Source organism: Asterias rubens, chromosome 7 (genome assembly GCF_902459465.1).
Source record: "Asterias rubens chromosome 7, eAstRub1.3, whole genome shotgun sequence".
Taxonomy (NCBI): Eukaryota; Metazoa; Echinodermata; class Asteroidea; order Forcipulatida; family Asteriidae; genus Asterias; species Asterias rubens.
Genome location: NC_047068.1, coordinates 19,740,096 through 19,760,689, shown reverse-complemented (window position 1 = coordinate 19,760,689; position 20,594 = coordinate 19,740,096). Strand labels below are relative to the sequence as shown.

The 20,594-nt window shown below is 39.0% G+C and overlaps 2 protein-coding genes across 2 annotated transcripts; both read left to right on the top strand.

The window, feature by feature from the left end:
- The first annotated feature begins 61 nt into the window (after nucleotides 1–61).
- Nucleotides 62–7,253, top strand: LOC117292534 (cytosolic Fe-S cluster assembly factor NUBP2-like). The gene is made up of 9 exons (XM_033774619.1): nucleotides 62–147; nucleotides 1,831–1,949; nucleotides 2,503–2,591; nucleotides 3,687–3,796; nucleotides 3,984–4,055; nucleotides 4,570–4,652; nucleotides 5,023–5,133; nucleotides 6,612–6,681; nucleotides 7,012–7,253. Exons 1-9 carry the CDS (start codon nucleotides 87–89, stop codon nucleotides 7,155–7,157), a joined length of 861 nt encoding a protein of 286 aa, XP_033630510.1. The 5' UTR covers nucleotides 62–86; the 3' UTR covers nucleotides 7,158–7,253.
- Nucleotides 7,254–10,639: 3,386 nt separating this feature from the next.
- Nucleotides 10,640–20,594, top strand: LOC117293059 (melatonin receptor type 1B-B-like). The gene is made up of 3 exons (XM_033775271.1): nucleotides 10,640–10,869; nucleotides 14,142–14,890; nucleotides 18,529–20,594. Exons 2-3 carry the CDS (start codon nucleotides 14,439–14,441, stop codon nucleotides 19,193–19,195), a joined length of 1,119 nt encoding a protein of 372 aa, XP_033631162.1. The 5' UTR covers nucleotides 10,640–10,869; nucleotides 14,142–14,438; the 3' UTR covers nucleotides 19,196–20,594.

The following is a 20,594-nucleotide window of genomic DNA, read 5'->3' as shown; positions in this document are numbered from 1 at the left end:
AAGGTTGGTTTATTTATTTATTTTTGTCCCGTGCTCACCCCTGAGGGCGCTGCTGCTGCCCACCGCTTCGTTAAAATTATTTCAAGATGGCAGCGCCCACAAACGACGTTCATGGAAAAAGTGGAAACGCTGCAGAGACCAAAAATGGTAACTAGTATTGTCAGACCTAGCCCCATAAATCGGTCCAATCCGGCTATGTCAGACCCTGTCAGACACCTTATACCTTTTTCACTTTGTACCCTGGACACATCATACATTTGGGAAACTTCGTACCGCAACAAAATCGGTCACTTCTTACTTACCGTCACTCGTCAGCGACAGCGGAGTACGTACGAAGTGACCGTCGGCCGGCTACTGAGCCGAGGTTGAGTTGAGGAGCTAGCAATAGCATTAGCATGCATAGTTGCGATAACGTAACCCTCCTCCCGACGGCCGCCAGGCCGGAGGGTTACGAGATTCTTTTGATCGGAAACGGTTGATCTGGTCCAACACGTACAATTTCGACAGCTAGTCACCAGATTTGCCCCATTTTTACCACTTTCAAAAATCATGACACAAATTCTGAGGGTACGAACTTAATCCGCCATGTCTAATGCAGCCTGCCATATATTACTCTAAACACCATTTAGAATATATTTCGAAGAAAAATGGACAAAAACTTTTGTCCATTATTTTGAACCTGTCGCTCAAACGCATTATTTTGTTGTTGGGCTAAACCATTCTGTAAAAGGGGTGTTACAATGTTGCAGTGCGTGTGCGCGCTGTCCGTTTGCATTGCATGCCGTTCACTCATAATGGCGCGCACGCACTGTAGCGCTGCAACATTGTAACACCCCTTTTACAGAATGGTTAAGCCCAACAACAAAATAATGCATTTGCAAAGCGATGCGACAGGTTCAAAATATGAACCTGGGATTTCGCTCCGGGATTTGGTAAGTTTTTGTTCATTTTTCTTCGAAATATTTCCTAAATGGTGTTTTGAGTATTATGGCAGGCTGCATTAAACATTGCGGATTAAGTTCGTACCCTCAGAATTTGTGTCATGATTTTTGAAAGTGGTAAAAATGGGGCAAATCTGGTGACTAGCTGTCGAAATTGTACGTGTTGGACCAGATCAACCGTTTCCGATCAAAAGAATCTCGTAACCCTCCGGCCTTGCGGCCGTCGGGAGGAGGGTTACGTTATCGCAACTATAGCATGCAATGCATAACTGACTGTAGGCATATTTCCACTATTTCTACTATTACTTGTATCTGATTCGTACATACAAACGAAAACATAAAAGTGTTTTTACCCCCCCCCCTCAATTTAGTTTTTGGGAATTGTTGTCGTTAGCCATTTTTACCTACACACACACAGTAACTTTCCTCAGATCATGCAAGATTGAGGTTGAGTATTCCAATTGCAGATTATTCTTCCTGCCTGGCTGGAAATAAATTGTATTATATTATAAACAAACCTATTTATTTTCTTAATAAAAAAAAAATTGAAAATGCTACCCTTTATTTAAACAAGATGCACACCTTTTGAAATGCCATTCTCACACTCACAGTCACCAGTTAATTTGTATGGTTTAGGGCCTATCTACTCCTAGAACTATTTTGGTTTCGTCCGGCCGTCCGGCTATGGGAGACGATAGCCGGACGAAACCGAAATAGTTCTAGGAGTTGGGCCTGTCTACATGTACAAGTCCCTATTGCTCCATGCTACAACTACAAAGACTGAAACCAACTGTAGGTTCCAGCAATCCCTTAAACATAACTGGTTAAATATTTTTGCATTGTCCATATGATTCTATACTCTCATGTACTTTGTTTTGATACTCTCCAGAAAGGCACAATCTGGAGGCAGTGAAGCACACTATCTTGGTGTTATCTGGTAAAGGAGGAGTAGGAAAGAGTACAGTTGCAACTCAGATAGCGTTAACCCTGAAACAGCGTGGGTTTAAAGTAAGTATGTTCAGGTACACTTTCTGCTTTGATAGCTAATATTAATAAACCACAAAGAAAGCTTATAAGGTTAACTTTAAATGATTTGGGTTCTGAACAAAGAAAAATAACTGGATTGGGACTTATTAATCCAGAAATCGTTGGGTCATGCTCCGCTCCAATCAAATTCTCTTTGTTTAAACCCAAAGGCTTACAATGATTAAAAACTTGTAGATTTGTAACTCAATAAGTCTGCATTATTTGCAAGTAGGCAAACATTACTGTTTTGAAAGTCTAATGTAGTTCAAAGCAAGATTATCAATGTTGTATCTACATGTAAGCAAGGAAACTCCAACAACCATTCACCCTCTGCAGTTATTGACTCAGTTCTGATACATAAGAGCAACTATCTCTTCTAACGACTGATCTTCAAAAAATGTAAGTTAAGGATAAATTTATATGGGGATAATTCTTTTTCAGAAAAGAGATCCAACAGAGCAATTGATGAGGATGTCATTTTTATTAATAAAGTTATTGATATTGTGTGTACATTCCACTCACTATTTGTACACAGGTTGGCATTCTAGATATTGATCTGTGTGGTCCAAGCATTCCTCGTATGCTGAATGTTCAAGGAAGTAATGTACACCAGTGTTCACAAGGGTAGGTACCAGTTTCATAAAGTCAATTAACGATTTGTGTATTGAACTTGCCTTGCACTGATATACAATAGTCTTGAGTCCTGAGTAAGGTGATCCCTTTGCAGCACAAATTTGGCTAAACTGGGATGGTGCAGCGTGGCGCCACAGCCGTAACGTGCAAGTGAAGAAGGATCATGAACAAAGTGGGGACAAAAAGCACAAGAAGTGACAAGAAGGTTAAAAAGCTTGACTTGAAGATTTAGAGGAGCCTGGAACCAACCAGTAGCCTCATCCCTTTGATGGCAGGCAGGGCGGCTTCCTGGAAGGCGGTGGGTGATATACACTATTTTCATCCGAGTTTATCATGGATGAGAAGGATTTGCCCTTAACTTTTTAAGTGACAAGCCAGCAGGACCAGATTATTCATTTCGCTAGTCCAGTATGTAGGAAAATAGGGATCCTTTCTGATACTTAAAGACAGTGGACATTATTGGTAATTACTCAAAATAATTATTGGCATAAAACCTTACTTGGTAATGAGTAATGGGGAGAGGTTGGTAGTATAAAACATTGTGAGAAATGGCTCCCTCTGAAGTGGATTCCTTTTCGAGAAAGAAGACATTTTCTACAAATTTGATTTTGAGACCTCAGATTTAGAATTTTGAGGTCTCGAAATCAAGCATCTGAAACCACACAACTTTGTGTGACAAGGGTGTTTTTTCTTTCATTATTATCTCGCAACTTCGATGACCGATTGAGCTCAAATTTTCACAGGTTTGTTATTTTATGCATATGTTGAGATACGCGCACGCATGTCGACCCTTAGTGTCTGACCTTCGTTGCATTGTGATTGGTCAATACACAATGGGGCGGAGCTTAATGGATCGGTCTATTGCTTCTCTTCACCCAGGGGTATAAATGGGTACCTGCGAGGGTAGAGGTTGATATTGTGTTTGAAAAAGCCTTCGGAGTACCACGGCAGTTTGGGGCTGTATACTGCCCAGGGAGCTGAGAAAGATTAACGGAATGTTATTGGCCAAATGACCAGGGCACTAATGTAAAGCGCATTGATACGGTTATTGTGAAAATGCACTACAATTTGTTATTATTTCTGTAGGTGGGTGCCAGTGTATGCAGACAGAGAGCAGAGGCTGTCTGTTATGTCCATTGGATTCTTATTGAGTAGCAATGATGAAGCAGTGGTGTGGAGAGGACCCAAGAAAAATGGTATGTATTTGAAGCAGACTCTGCGCTTGAAGGCAGGGTGTCTGTTATGTTTGTTACATATTCAATTTTTCTCTTTTTTTGTAACCACTTTTAATGTATCTCTGTTCATGTGTCACATGCTCAGAGCCACAAAAAAGGACCGTTATAACTGTCGTATGTTTACCAAAGTTTGTATTCTATCTTTCAGCGATGATAAAGCAATTTCTGAGTGATGTTTTTTGGAATGACCTAGACTACCTGATTATTGACACTCCACCCGGTGAGTTTCTTTCTCTATCGAACAATCGAACAGTTCCAAAAACCAAAGGTATACTTTGCTTTTAAAGCCATTGTACACTTTCGGAACAGAACAACAAATAAAAGTTTACAGATTTACAAATAACTTACAGGGTTTACAGAAGGTAATGGTGAAAGACTTGTCTTGAAGTATTATTCCATGAAATGCTTTACTTTTTGCGAAAACATTAAAACAATATCAATTCTCGATATCGAGAATTACGGATTTATTTTAAACACATGTCATGACACGGCGCAATGCGCGGAAACATAGGTGGGTTTTCCCGTTATTTTCTCCCGACTCTGATGACTGATTGAGCCTAAATTTTCACAGGTTTGTTATTTTATACATGAGTTGTGATACACGAAGTGTGGGCCTTGAATAATACTGTTTACCGATAGTGTCCAATGGCTTTAAGGCGACCTGTTTCAACTTTTAATGTTATAATAATAAAACCAGAAATATATTATGATTAATCGGTGTTAATTGTTTGCAGGTACGTCTGACGAGCACATCACAGTAGTAGAAGGTTTACAGCAGTACAAGCCTGACGGTGCAGTGTTAGTTACAACTCCACAGGTAACTCTTTGCATGGGGCTATGCATCATATCCTTGTAAATCGGTAACATTTGGGTTTGAGTTACCATAGGAATGTGAATGTTAAAGGCACTGGACACTATTGGTTATTACTCAAAATAGTTGTTGGCATAAAAAACTTACTTGGTAACAAGCAATGGGGTGCTGTTGATAGTATAAAAGGTTGTGAGAAATGGCTCCCTCTGAAGTAACATAGGAGCTGAAGTGGTTTCAAGAATGCTTAGGGCCAATTGAATAATGGGTCATAACATTCTACGGTGGTTTTAGGTGCCCACTTGATACAGAATGTGCATAATAAATATACATTATTATATTTTCTATTATGTGTCATAAATGTTTTCTTGACCTACAGGCTGTTGCGGTCGGAGATGTGCGAAGGGAACTCACATTTTGTCGCAAGACCGGTATACCAGTCCTAGGGGTGGTTGAGAATATGAGTGGATACGTCTGCCCTCACTGTGCGGTAAGTTTGTCGTCTCGTATTCCTCAATCATTGTAGGGGAATACTGTGACATAAAGTCAGGCTTGTTATGTGTCGGGATTCTTTCTGCTTTCAAGATTTTGTTAATGATTTTACTTTGGGATCAAACTTTCTTTGAATTCTTTCCGTTCTGTAGTTATCGTATTCCTCAAAAATTGCAGGGGAATACTGTGACATGAAGCCAGGCTTGTTATGTGTGAGGATTCTTTCTGATTTGAAGATTTTGTTAATGATTTTACTTTGGGATCAAACTTTCTTTGAATTCTTTCCATTCTGTAGTTATGCAAGTGAAGTGATGTAGAGAGTCTGTAAATCCATTGGTAGAGTGGAAAATTGTCATTGGAAGGGATAAATGTGAAATATGGAATTTCAGTGAAAAAGACTGTTGTTTTGCCAATGATTTTGTATATATTAATGAACATGCTTATTTTTATTTTGACAATCCTCTAGTTTGCATATGTTTGTATGTGAAAGTTTGATTTTCCTGATTTCAAGAATTGATGTTACTTTGCCTTCAAACTTTCTTGACATTTAACTTCTTTCTAACCTCAAGTTTTCAGATGTTTGTAATGTGGCAAGATTTTCCTGCTTTTAAAAATGTTTTGTGGGCAGTAATTTGCCTCCAAACTTTCTTGACATTGTTAACTGCCTCTTGTTGCCGGTGTTTTTGATACGTTATGTTTTTCATGATTTATATTTTTCATTTATCAAATTCTGCCTTTAAACTTGTTAGACATTGTACATGTATTTCCTGATGTCAATTCACTTTCATTGATCATTCTTTGCCATCAAATTTTCTTAACGTTTTTAACTTCTTTCCAAGCTTATGGTTTTTAGATATTTGTGATGTGTCAGGATTTTTTCCTGATTATAAGAAAGTTTTGTTGATACACTTTGCCTTAAACGTTCGTGCCATTAATAAATAAAAATTGAAGCACTTTAGTTTGCGTATTTTTATGATGTTTTTCCTGGTTTTTTTTCCTGACTTCAATATTTGTTTTATTTGTCTGATTTTGTCATCAAATTTGTTAACATTGTTAATTTCTTTGAATTCTGTAGTTTCCCAATTGTAGATTTATAGTGATATATAGAGTGATTTAATTGTTTACCCCCTGGCAGTATTGCAAGTTTTCAAGGGAAGGGCTTGTTGTACAAATTTTTGCCGTTAATTTTGTGGACATGCTTATTTTTTTTGGGTAATCAAGACAAAGGTTGATTTAGGGTGGTCTTCAAATACTTGACTTTAACATGATAAATATTTCTCAGTAGGATTTTTACTAGTAGGCCTATGCATTTATACTGCATTACTGGATAGTCATAATCAGCCAGCTTTTAGATTAAAACAATATAAGATTAGTACCAATTGGTACGTGTCTAAGAATATATATATATATACATTATATACAGCTAGAGTTGTTCTAAAGTTAATATAAAAACAAATCTGTTTTATTTCCTTGCAGGAATGTAGCAATGTGTTTTCTAAAGGAGGTGGGGAATCACTTGCTAAACAATTCTCAATACCATTTCTTGGTAAGTGATCTGAGATTCAAATGTTTTATAGTGAAAAATAATCCAAACTATCTTCAAAGAAAATCCTTTCAAAAAATAGTATATACCATATACAACAGCCTGCAGTACTTATCACCAAGATGAGCATTCAATTTTGGAGTATTTACCAATCTACGACCACACCTTTAAGTCATAAATTCATATAAAAACCCATTTATGATTTATGAAATGTGAATAACTGTAGCATTATTCGTGAAGAAGCTACACTGAATTTTTACGGATTGGACTTGGATAATGTGAGTTACTGAAAATTGTCATTTATTCAACTTTGTTTCTTTCTGTCCCTGCCAGGTTGCATACCTCTAGACCCACAACTGACCAAATGTGCAGAAGAAGGCAAGAGTTTTATAGATGCATTCCCCTCCTCATCATCAGCTGGGGCCATACAAGACGTTGTCAAGACGTTACTCCAAGGAGGTCAAACTCTCAAAACATGAGAAAGGATAACTATTTGTATTCTTATTAATTTTAGTTTTTACCCATACACCGATGTGTGTTAGCACTGTTTACTCAGTACTTTTCCGAGTCCTGTGAATAAATATCACAGGCATGTTACTCGGGAGGGATTCGAACCCACGACCCATGCAATTCTAGAGCAGTGTCTTACCAACTGTAACCTTGTATAACCATAACCGTGTTTTGATTGCATTGAATAACACACTGGACAAAGGTAACCTTATAACATTTCAACTCACTACTGTATCAATCCGAAATGCAGATAGTGTTCATGTTTGAATGGATTCTCTTATTGGAGATTGCCTGGAACTGGTACCTGTAAATTATCCTAAACCATAGAGCAAGGACCAGCCTCAAACACTGAACATGGGTAACTGGGAAGTTGCAATCCGCTACTGTACCAATCAGAATAGCAGACGTAGTTCAGGGTTTGCAGTCCATGCTTAGACCTACTCAGTAACTAGCCAGCAGGACTAGTTTGTTTGTCTATTAACTGGTCTGCCAGCTTGTTCACTGGCCCATATTTTGAGGTCAACTTGTTACACGAGGACACTTTTACAGGCAACTTGGAGGTAACCAACTGCACTGCATGCTACAGGCTCACTTTGGTAGCACATGAGTCATTTTTTCAAACATGTCTTACGATCCACAAGAATAATATGTGAACATTTAAATGTGAATAGGTTGTCTTTGGAGATTGCCTGGAACTGGTTGCCTGTAAATTGCTTTGTGTAAGATGGACCTAAACCATAGAGCAAGGACCAGCCGAAAACCCCGCACATAGGTTACTAGGAGCTTGTAAACCGCTACTGTACCAATCAGAATTGCAGACAATGTTCAAGGTTAGACTTTCTCAGTGACTAGCAAGCAGGACCAGTTTGTTTGTCTATTAACTGGTGTGCCAGATCTTATTTTAAGGTACCTCTCCCTGCCATTGTTGTCATTTGAATGGGACTTTTAATTTGCAGTAATGTGAACAATCAGTGGTTTAGAGACAGCAGTGGCAACCAATCAACTTTGAAACCGTTCTATTGTATTAATCCTTAATAAATGTAGATGAACATTATACAGTCAAACTTACATGTGAAAGTTTCATTTTTAAAGGTTGTAGCGTTTTTTTGATATCGAAAATTCGGGGTGAATAAGTCCATGCAGGAAGAATAATCCCTGATAAGAAAACACAATATGAGCAGCGTTCTCAGACTGAAATATTATTTGGGGCATAAAAACTTATATTTTTATGTACATAACCACATTACTTCAAAGTGAAATGTTTCTCAAAATGCTTTATGTTATTGAAAGCTGCTGTAGGATTCTAACCAAATGTTTGAATTGTCATTCATTTTAAAGGCATTGGACACTATTGGTAATTGTCAAAGACCAGTCTTCTCACTTGGTGTATCTCAACATATGCATAAAGTAACAAACCTGCAAAAATTTGAGCTCGATTGGTCGTTGGAGTTGCGAGATATTAATGAAAGAAAAAACACCGTTGTCACACAAAGTTGTGTGCTTTCAGATGCTTGATTTCGAGACCTCAAATTCTAAACTTGAGGTCTCGAAATCAAATTGGTGGAAAATTACCTCTTTCTCGAAAACTATGTCACTTCAGAAGGAGCCGTTTCTCACAATGTTTTATACTATCAACCTCTCCCCATTACTCGCTACCAAGTGAGGTTTTATGCTGATAATTATTTTGAGTAATTACCAATGGTGTCCACTGCCTTAAAGAGTGATTACCAAACGCATACCTTCCCTATATCCATAGGTTCACTACCCCTTAGCGAGTTCGATGCCTTCCTTACCTTCATGTTTTCTTACTTCGGCGACCATTTCCTGGATCATACTTCTAGTTCATTATTTTGTTTTATATATTAAAGGGATACGAACTCTAACAGAAATGGGTGGCGCATGCTTAATTGTGTATCTTGTGTTCTGGATGCATTAAATAATGCACTTGTTTAATCACTCAAGAAATAGATCCATCAGCTATACGTTGTAATAGACATGTCCGATTCGCAAGGAATGTAGAACCATAGAGCAAGGAAGAGACGTGTGCAAAACTACTGTTCTTTCACACAAAGCCTATTTTGTAAGATTTTACAAACATCGAGAACTCATTTTTGCCATGAATGTTTTTTTTTCTCGTGTGAAAAGGGCTTAACGACTCGATTTCCTCTGGCAAATTATCATTGAAATATCACAGGCCAGTTTATTGATGAGGTCATGGGTTAGGAAAGGGTTTACCCGCCCTTTCGTGGTAGGGGGTTGAGACTTCAGTCTCCAAAATGTGGTTACGTGACGTAGATTACCTTGGTGCATTTTAGCAATTGTAAAGAATAAACCTTAAACATATTTATGTTTCAATCATATACGCCAAAGTGTTTCTTCTTATTTCTACTGTACTGAGGGGGCAACCTTCAAATAGTTGCATGCATGATTTTGATTTGATTTGACTTGATTTGATTTGACTTGAACTGATTTGTTAGGGAATGATCCAAGACGGCCAAAGGCAGAATTGAACAATCTTAAACATTTTTAAAAACAGACACAAGAATGCAAATCAGCCATGAAGTATCGACATCATATGCGTGTTCAGAAAAAAATAATAATAGAAGGGGATATGTGTTCAAGACGGTGCTCTGTTGATAAAATCAAAATCATTTTAGGCTACTTTGTTTGATGTATGTAATTTCAGTGTGTTCTAATGTAGCTGTTTGAATATTCGCTGCCTTGTGGGGACCTAGGGGGACAACCAGGTCTCCATGATGGAAACGCCAAAGACTAGAATATTGTGTGTACAAAGAATATGGGAGGATGCTATGTTCAAGGACAGAGGAAAGCACAAAGTATGTGCAGATTAGAAATTCGGTGTAAATTGAGCTTCACTCTTGAGTTCCTGGTTCAAACTAGTATATAGATCAAACATAAAGGGGGTTTTCAGCTTCATTTTAACTTTTAGAAAGAAACATGCTCGGCATGCTTTCCGGTGATCAGTCATCTTTAGGTATCACTCTGCTATTATAACAAATATTTTACAAATCTCAATCACCTTTCTTTTTATTTAGGTTGTTTTTCACTGTGTATATAGGCTACAATATTGGGGGGGGGGGGTCTCGTCTCAGCCCTTGCCCCCAAATAAGATACTTTAGAAACAACGAACAAACGAATGGGGCAATACATTAAACTAAACATACCCCCCCCCCTTCAACCCAATATGTATTTGCCTCGCCCCACACTGCTTGTCCCCTCGATTGAAAACTGGTTAGCCATTGCATTTTCTTTCCACGTGTCGCCTTTAAATTTCACTCTCTAAAGCTAGATTTACCGGAAAGCTTACGCATGATCTCATACCCGTTTCGTGTGAATTGTTTATACTGTAAAAACCATAGGCCTGCAATACTGTACATGTTTTTGTACTGACATGTGACACTGGCAAGTGAACTCGCCTGCCACCCCGGCTGTCTGCATATCCCAACTAAAAATTTCATACTGTAAACATTATTAGAATTCAACCTACGCGTTGTCGCCAGCTAAAACCACCATCGGGAGTCTTTGTACTGCACTCATATGTATTTGGACATTTTCAAGTCGGGACAACACAGTGTGAATGCACACACTAAAGTTTCTATAAGCCACTATGTGCGTGTTTGTGTTTCCCAGCAAGACAGACCTCTGCTAAAATGAGAAATGGTAAGAACTAAGATATTACTTGTGATAGTTTGGCTAAGTAAGCGGCTGTTTTAGATTAAGACAATGGTGCATGCATGCAGTGAGAGTTAGGTCACAGTTAAAGTGGGATACCACTGTTCGTACTCGGTCATATCGGGTTGTGCAATTATCGAAATAAGCCGCCTATGTCTAGGCCTATACTCTACTTTGACATTTACTTCAGACTTATTTATTATAAATCTTCTCCTGGTAAGTGGTTTTTGTTTATGAACTTATAGAAGAAGCGTTAGGGACATAAAGGCCTATGGAGAGGGAAAGAAACATAAATTCGTTATTATAATTTTTCTGGCATCACAGTAGGCCTATGGCATACACTGTTAAAAGATATCCGTGCAATTTACGGCACTTTACATGGCAGCTATTGTAGGGTGAAGTGCCGTAAGTTTCACGGTGGAAGTTTCCTTTTGTGCCTTGAAGGGGGTAGTGCAAAACTTCCACCGTGTAATGTACGGCACTTTACCTGGCACCCTACTGCCAGGTAAAGTGCCGTACATTTTACGGATATTTTTTTACAGTGTAGACTACATAGCCTAATGATATATTAATTTTTCTTTCTTAATATCCCTTAACGCTTCCCTAACATTAAATTAGCGATTATAAACCAGTCATTGCTGCAGTCAATATTGCATTCAAGTGTCAGAATATTATCAACCAACGGTTGTAGGCATGCGTTTTCACAAGCATGCCCATTTGCCCCGAACAGAACAAGGTTTAAACACCGACGGATTTCGAATAGAAGTTTAGTATCCGGGTATAAGGCCCATACTAAAAAGGTATATTATGTTTGATTACTTTGCGAACTAACACGGTCGGCCATTTATTGCAGTCAAAAATTTGACTCCCATAAATGGCCGACCGTGTTAGTCGACGAGATAAAAGGAAAACCAGGCAATTTCGAGGCATATTTGTGTAGATCATTGTACTAATGTATTTTACTTTTACAACATCTTTACCATATACATTTTATAACAAACGGTTACGAACGCATTTTATAGACCAACTCGACCGATCCAAGGCAACGTGTTCCTTTAATATTTCTTATCCTGAGTCTGATCGAAATATTTTTGGTCCTACCAACCTGTGAACATTTTTCTAGGGTGTGGAAGTGACAAGTGACTTCGAAAAAGGCACTGGACATTTTAGGTATATTGTCAAAAAGACCATGATTCTCACCTGGCGTACGGTATCCCAACGCATGCATAAGAATATTGTTTAAAATGGTCATCGAAGTTACAAGCAAATAATGAAAGCAAAACCCTTGTTGCAAAACTTTATGTGCTTTCATATGCCTTAGAAAGGCCGGCTACAGGCCTGAAGTATTTACCAGATTGAAATGTTTCGTGAGAAGTTACCTGTCTCCAAAAATAAGTTACTTAGAGCCCGTTAGAGCCACGGGCTTTTGCCCGTTACCCATCAGTTAAGTTTTTGTTAATGTTAATTAACAACAAGTCTTTGAATAATTACTCAAAGCGTGCCCAGTGCCTTTAATGTATCCAGCCACTCAATTCTGTTTGATTTCGATCTCATGGTTCTAATAATGTTTTATAGTATAATTTTTGTTGTTCCTATATTTCTGGTAATAAAAAAAAAGGTTGACCTACTATGTCAATCAATTTTCGTCGCCCTTATACCCTCGTGGTTCTAATAATGTTTTATAGTATAATTTTTGTTGTTCCTATATTTCTGGTAATAAAAAAAAGGTTGACCTACTATGTCAATCAATTTTCGTCGCCCTTATACCATCATCTTTGATAAAAAAAAACAATCAAGTTAAAGGCCAACTTGGAAAACAGATACCAGTAGCTTGGACTATAATCATAACTTTCAGTCCAATTAAAACTGATCGTCGCCGTGGCCGGTAGTTGTGCGCAGCGCGTACACGCGTGCACATTTCCATTGACACTATTGGTAATTACTAAAAATAATTATCATCATAAAATCTTTCTTGATTACAAGTACTGGGGTTGATGGTATAAAACATTGTGAGAAACAGCTCCCTCTGAAGTAACGTAGGTTTTCCACGAATTTGAATTTCGAGACCTCAAGTTTAGAATTTAAGGTCTCGAAATCAAGCATCAGAAAGCACACAACTTCGTGTGACAAGGGTGTTTTTTTCTTTCATTATTATCTCGCAACTTCGACGACCAATTGATCTCAAATTTTCACAGGTTTGTTATTGTATGCATATGTTGAGATACACCGACTGTGAAGACTAGTCTTTGACAATTACCAATAGTGTCCACTGTCTTTAAAACACGTCTTCAATTTCGCATTATCCACAACAATAACGAGGCTCCAGTGATCTCCAGTTGCTCTAAATGGCAACATGTGGTTTTGTAAAGATGCTCATCTATCATGCATACGATAGAGGCTTAATGGAGCTGGACTGAATTAATTAGTAGGTCTTGCATAATTAATAGTTTCCTGCATCCACGTGTAATTTGCGTGGTTTGTCATACGCAGTTGTTGACCTTTCAAACCTTTTTTGTCATTGATCTGTCTATTTACGGGGAAAGAGAGGGTATAAATAGTTAAATGAATATTGTGCTTCAAGCCCACGCGCCTGTTCGTGGTGGCCTTTATATTTATGATTTGGATACTGCAATATAAAAACTTTTTATACAAAACATTGTTGGGGAGTGGCACTATAATTAAGAGGTCATTCAGTGCCTCGTCACGCGCTCTTCTCACATTCAAACTAAATGCAACACATACAGAGAGTGTGGCCGATAAACAATTTTCTGGGGACGTAGTACCATGCACCAGGAATGGGGCTAAGGGGGTTCCCCATATCGGCTCCCGACGCACACGCCCCCAGCAAGAGGGCTATATAGAATTCAACGTGCACAAAATTGACTCGTTGCCTTGGATCGCTCGAGTTTGTCTATAAAAAGCGTTTGACACCGTTTGTTATGAAATACAGGTAAGAAAGATGTTTTAAAAGTAGAATATATTTATCAACACAACTTGGCTTCGAAATTTCGCGGTTTTTTTTTTACTTTGCGAACTAACAGTGTAACACGGTCGGCCATTTAATGTAGCCAAATAAATATAACATTTCAGACAGATATGTCATGGGATTTATTTTCTACCATCATCATCATTTGACCGTGTAAATTCTATGTAAATCTGTGATCTTTGACGTTTTTTTCTCCTATACCAAATTTGTAAGCTCCCTTAAAAATATTTTACCATTATCATTATTATTATTATTTGTATACTATTTTTTGCAGTTGATTGATGGTGTTGCGTAGCAACATAAGGCTCTAATGTCGGTGACTAAGGGTGTGTATAGCACACTCCTGGGTTGAGCGAGGACTGGAACGCCACATACGTCAACACTGTGTTAACTACGTGATCTACATAACTCCGAATGGATGGCATGAGTTTGGACACATCATGTCAGTGTTGTTCTGCTATCAAATCCAACTTTTAACAGGAGTTGCTACAAAGTGTGAAACTGTGTAAAGTGTAAATTCATATAAAACACACGTTTGGGTGTGTCAAGGTGTTATTGTTGTCGCTTTGTAATGATGATGTCAACAATACAGGGTATTGAGCCCTCTTGGTCACAGTTACCGGTTGGAATAACGCCGCCTGGGATGGAGACGCAAAAATGGAATATGTACCTGAACGACACGATTACCAACACATGGTTCCTGGGCATCACCTTGGTACTGGGGGTAGCTGGTACCTTAGGTAACGTCATGGTCATCGGGGCAGTGCTGGTTCATAAACCACTTCGAAGACTCCCAAATGTCTTCATCGTCAATCTAGCCTGTGCGGATCTGTGCGTGTCGGCGCTCATACAGTTCTCGACGGTGCATTCTATACTCAAAAAGAACGGGACTCCAATGTTCAAAGATCAACCGGCACTTTGTGATTTCTTCGGTTTTCTTTGCACAACGAGCTGCACATGCTCCCTGTGGAGTATCATGGCGATTAGCATCAACAGATATGTCTGCATTTGCCACAACTCACTGTAAGTTTTTGCAACATTTAAATGTTTAAAGTGTTTTCTTGGTAATGATTAAAATGACTATTGCACATGACGTCATCTTTGATGACAAACAATACGCGCATTGTACGCGATGCGAGCGACTCTCATCCATTGACAGCCTTTCATGCGTGCACGTTGTATCAAAGATGGCGGTCATTGCAATGGTCCATAGACCTTATCGCAAATACCAATGCGCAAGCGCAGACTGTTGAATGAGGTGCATTGTGGGATATATATGGATCAAATTTGGATACCAGCTAGACCACAATGCACCTAATTCCAAACTTTACGCGCGCGCCCCGGTATTTGCGAAAAGATCTATTGCAATGACCGCCATCTTTTGATACAACGTGCACTTTCCACTAAGCTCCACCCACCGCGCACGTGAGCAAGACTCGTGTACGAGCACTCCCAATGACATTCTGCACGATTCTGCCGCGCGTGCCAAATATACGCGCACGCATGACCGAGTTTGTCCGACCACAAACATTGCTGTGATTGGTCAAATGGGTAAACGCGTACAGTTTGATTGACAGGCCGGATCGGTTCATTGGTCTATTAAGCAGAAAACATGTCAGCTTTCAGTTATGTCCTTATGTTTGCTTACGAAATGCGTGACGCAAATCAGTCAACCAACCCGTTTGATAAGGGTGAAATCAAGTTAACCGATTTTAATCTTTCAGTTTCATGGCCCTTAAAGTTGAATGCAAAATTTGAACTCTGTTATGTTTCTGTTTTATGGCCCTTAAAGTTGCGTTTTAAAGTTGAATGCATAAATTTGAACTCTGTTATATTTCTGTTTCTTTTTTTTCCTGATCGAAAGTTCACAGGTTATGCTGTTTTGAAAACAAAACAAAATACAAAAGTTTCGCATTACTCGAGACAATTCTGCATGATGGGAATGGGAAAACATGTATTTGGGGTTAATTTGTTGTAGCAAAGCAAACGTAGCGGTAGTACCACTGTTTTAGGCCATGATCCATGATGATTGTTGTATTGCTTACGGCCTTTCGTTACTATGATCAAAATATTTTGTGTATGCCTACATGGTATACCATGTAGGTAGGAGGGCGCATGTCATAATTATACGCCCTTCATCCGGGCACATGACAATATTATATGTGCGTTTTTAACAATTTCCAACGTTTGAGAACTGACACAATAGTCACTTGGTTGGGCCCTTGACCCAAATGGGTTATTATGACCCGGAGTCTGTGTCAAATCGAAATGATACTGAAATGAGTCAAAGCGACGCAGAACCCCCATTGCAAAAATACAAAAGGATGAGCTTCAATGAAAGGGCTTTGGTTAATTCCCTTGGTCCCGGAATTCGGGTCAATTTTGACCTGGGAGGTTTTCGAGCACATTTTGAGCCCGAGTTACACTGGGTGTAAGGAGGGATCCAATCTGAATCAATACCACGCGATGTTAAGTCTTAATTCCAGAGCGCCAAAAACAATCAATCACAGCCCGCTTGCAGTCGAGCCGAAGGTGTGAGTTGTTGCCGCTGATGAAATAAGAAAGTGACATCAGTCCCATGGGTTGGTAAATCACCGTCATTTGCAATGACCATTCACATTGATTACCCACATCCACAAATAAACAGACTTGATTGAGTCATCCATTTGTGATTAAATCGGGATTAAAACATTAATAATACGCACAGCACATAACAGAACAAAATTGGAAGTAAGGTTGACACTCTCGAGGGTGACAAGTTTATGACGAGTGATTGACAAAACGGAACCAACACTGAGACAGTGGCTTTGAATTGCCAAGGGAAATAAAGTGCGTACTTTTTATAATGAGCACCGATCACAACTCTATCACCACTTTGAACTGCCGGGAATTTTCGAAGTTAAAACGACAGTCTGCTAAACAAACGAACTTGAAATACTGTCCCAGTTTTTATATTTTATTGAAGACCCTTAAATCATCGTGAATTATTTCGATTGGAGCAATCAAATAGTAGCACCATATGTCATGCACGACATCACAAACAAAGCACGAGCCATTTTCGCTGTCTTTACTTTAAGGGATTGGCAAGCATACGTTGGTATTGGAACCCAGTGTTTGTTTGAATCAGTAATTGTACATAAAACTAACCTGCGGAAATTTCATTTCAAAAGGTGTTTTAGAGTTTTTAATATATTGCCGCAAATTTTGAGCGGTTACGTCAATGCAGAAACATTAATCTTCAGTTGGAATTAACCATCTGAGAAATGTTACTGTCAGTAACGCTTCTCCGCAGATTTTCGTTTTTTAGGGATGAATGTGATATATTTTCCATAACCGCAGTACTTCTCAACATGGCCTATATACGTTTGATAAGTAGGTTAGTTTTATTGTATAGGCCAAACGTCTATAGAATTAAACCGATCGAACGGTCCCCAAAACCTAAGGTATTTGCCTTTAAATTGCCACTATGGTTGAATAGCGTGTTGTCTCTGATTACTGTTCCATAGTCTTATGGGATGTACATTTACACTTATAACAAGGGAAAGGGCCTGCAGTCCTAATTGAGGCACGGTGAAATGTTCTATCCAAAAGTGCAAGTGAACCAGACGCTGTAATGATATTTATAGTTGTCCTTTTGTAATGTCAGAGCAATGCTCTGCACCTGACCCAAGTCGGACTTTCGTCGAGTCCTTATTCGCCTAATTCAATACAGTTAGCACCAGACCCGACTTGAACCAAGTCTAAACATGCCCCAACCCGTAAACTATTTTTATCCCTTGTAGTGAACTAATTTTACCATTAGCCTTTATACCAAACTATGTTACGTTTTGTTATGGGCAATAAGTTCCTTATTGAAACTGCATTGCCCCATTTTCAGTCGCTGACATTTTTATTGGGCACATTTGGCGGCTTGACTTTGGTCGTTCTGTGTCTTTATGTGTACCATTTGAAAACATGTTGGCGTCATAAGGCCTGTAGTTGGATTGAGATCGCCCGTGATTTCATGATTGCAGACAACATGAACGAGAGTACAACACGAACCGGTGTCCACGTTTGACACGGTACTCAAACATTTCGCTTCCTTGCTTGGCTTCCAAATTACACAGCCGATTACATCATTGCTTTTAGTCGATATTTCCACTAAAATGTATATAATTCATTAACCAATAATGAGAGTAATATCTCAAACAAAAAAATAAATGTTGCTCCTTTGGGAAAAGGTCAATGGTTTATGATTTGATTGAGGTAATGCATTATGGTGCACTTTAACCAGCGAGTGACCAATACATGAAGGGATAGGGCACCGAAGCAACACGTTACATTGTAGCATCTATGTCGAAGTCTTACGTAGAATGAAGCCCCTCAAAGGCACATACTTATGGGACGTTTCTACACCGAGGGATAACCCTTCCAGGACATCTAGAAATGGTTTTCATCATTTTTGGGGCTGACCCATGAAAATGTGCACGTGTGAGGTCAGGTGTGTTAAATAACATTATTAAAAGGCTTGTGTGTGCATGTACGTGTCAATTGGGGAATTCCCCTGAGACAGCGGACCAGTCTATGTTGTAAAAAATCCAGCGAGTTAACGACCTTGACTTGGCCAGTCAGGAGAAATTGTGATAATAGGTAATGACCAGATCTTCCATTTGTCTTTATAGGTATCACAGGATATACACTCCCGGAATCAACATGGCTGCGATGGTGGCTACGTTGTGGATATGTGCCTTTTTAATGGACCTACCCGCCTTTCTTGGTTGGGGAGGCCACGCCTATGACCCAAAGGTCATGTTCTGTACATTCAACTACACGGCCTCTCTAAGCTACACCGTATTCCTGGTATCCGTTGGTGTCGGTGTTCCAGTCGTCGCAGTCAGCTTCAGTTATGTTCGAATCCTACTGTTCGTCCGGGAGAGTCGACGGACTCTACGGCGAATGAGTGAAGGAGCAGTGGGCATGGGCCAACGTGGGATTAAAAGAAGGGATATGACTCTACTCCGCACCGTCATGACGCTCTGGCTTGTCTTTCTCATCATGTGGGCACCTTACACAGTTTACGTTCTCTTCGATACCAAGAACACTTGGAACCGGACCGTGTACGTAGTCTTCGTGAACTTATGTCACGCGAATAGCAGTATCAACTGTGTGATTTACGCAGCCACGAACCCGACGTTTCGGAAAGGCTACGTTGCCTTCATCAAAACTCTCTTGTGTCGCAAGGTTACTGTGGCATTTGAGAAGCCATTGCATTCCCGGAAAATGTCAAGTAATGACGGGGGCAATCGCTCCAGTCGTGTATACGACAAGTTTCAGATACAAGACACGTGAGAACATTTACTGCTCCAAATAAAAACTTTAACAATAAAATTATTACATGTCAGTCAAAATTATATTGAAATTATCACATATTAAATTGTCTTAAACTGTATCTGCAAAGCGTTCTGCAAAAATAGGTAACAATTACAATCACTATTACCACACCAAAATAAGCGGTTATATATAGGTCTCGCTTCTGATTGGCCTACCCCTGTGCCCTGAACTTCAGCTGATAAATTCGAGTGGCTAAGTTCAACACCAGTTCACACCAACACACACGTTCGCTTTGTAATTCGCATGTATGGAAGGTTCTGCAAAGAAACAAATAATTACTGGTATCGCTTTGCGTGTAAATTGACCATAGAACTGAAAATTGAATTCAGGATCCTTTGTTTGTTCTGCTCATGAGACCTCGAGTCTTATCAAAACATTTTGTGCAAGTCAAGTCATGAATGAATTTTATTGGCTTCTTGCGTAAATCATCACAGAAAAATGTATTTCGTTCATATCTATATAATATACGCGCATCTGAGACTTGAGTTAGTTTAAAGTGTGCGTGGTTTGTGAAGGAATCATTTCACACCTTTCTGAAGAAAACATGTTAGGTAGCCTGAAACAAATATTAATTTTGAATGACAGTTAATTAGTTAATTAATAAGAATCCAATAATGAAGGCAGTACATTGTCATGCTATTCCCAATCATCTTTGGGTCTATTTAAAAGCACTTTAGAGCTTTTCTCTCTCAGTTCATGACAGTTTTTTTCTCACCATGCCAACAGAAACTACTCAGCTAATGTTCTCTTTTTGCCATTTATTATTTAATCAGTCCATTGTTCTCGTTTACATTGCGATACCATTATCTATCTTCACTTTAGTCAAGGCATTATTTGATATGACATCAAAATTGCAACAGAAAGTCTCAACTGTTTTATACGCTCCTGGAGGCGTCCACAACATATCAAAACTCTTAAGGAATCCTGTGGTAGAATGTTCAATGGTGACCATTTTGAAAAGTTGGCCGCCATGAAAACTTCGACCACCAGGATTCCTGAAGAGTTTTCATATGTTAAAGTGGAACCCTCCTCAATGAGCATATGAGCATAACATAGCTGAGACACTTTCTAGTGCAATTTGTCATCCGAGGCTGACCCCCTTTTCTCGAAATGCCTGGACCTCTGTATTATATATCCGTACTACAGTGTTTGACTGTTTTGTTCCTGTTTATGTTATGTTTTATCTGTACGTCGGACATCTCACCACCGTGTCCCCGGCCTTCAGAAGTTGACTCAAAGTTTTTATGTTTTGTACAACTGGATTTGTGGTTATTTCTTAAATTCATTTATTTTTGCTAAGTATTATTAAATCAGTTTTCATGAAGTATAATGAAATAAATGTGCATTTAAAATTGAA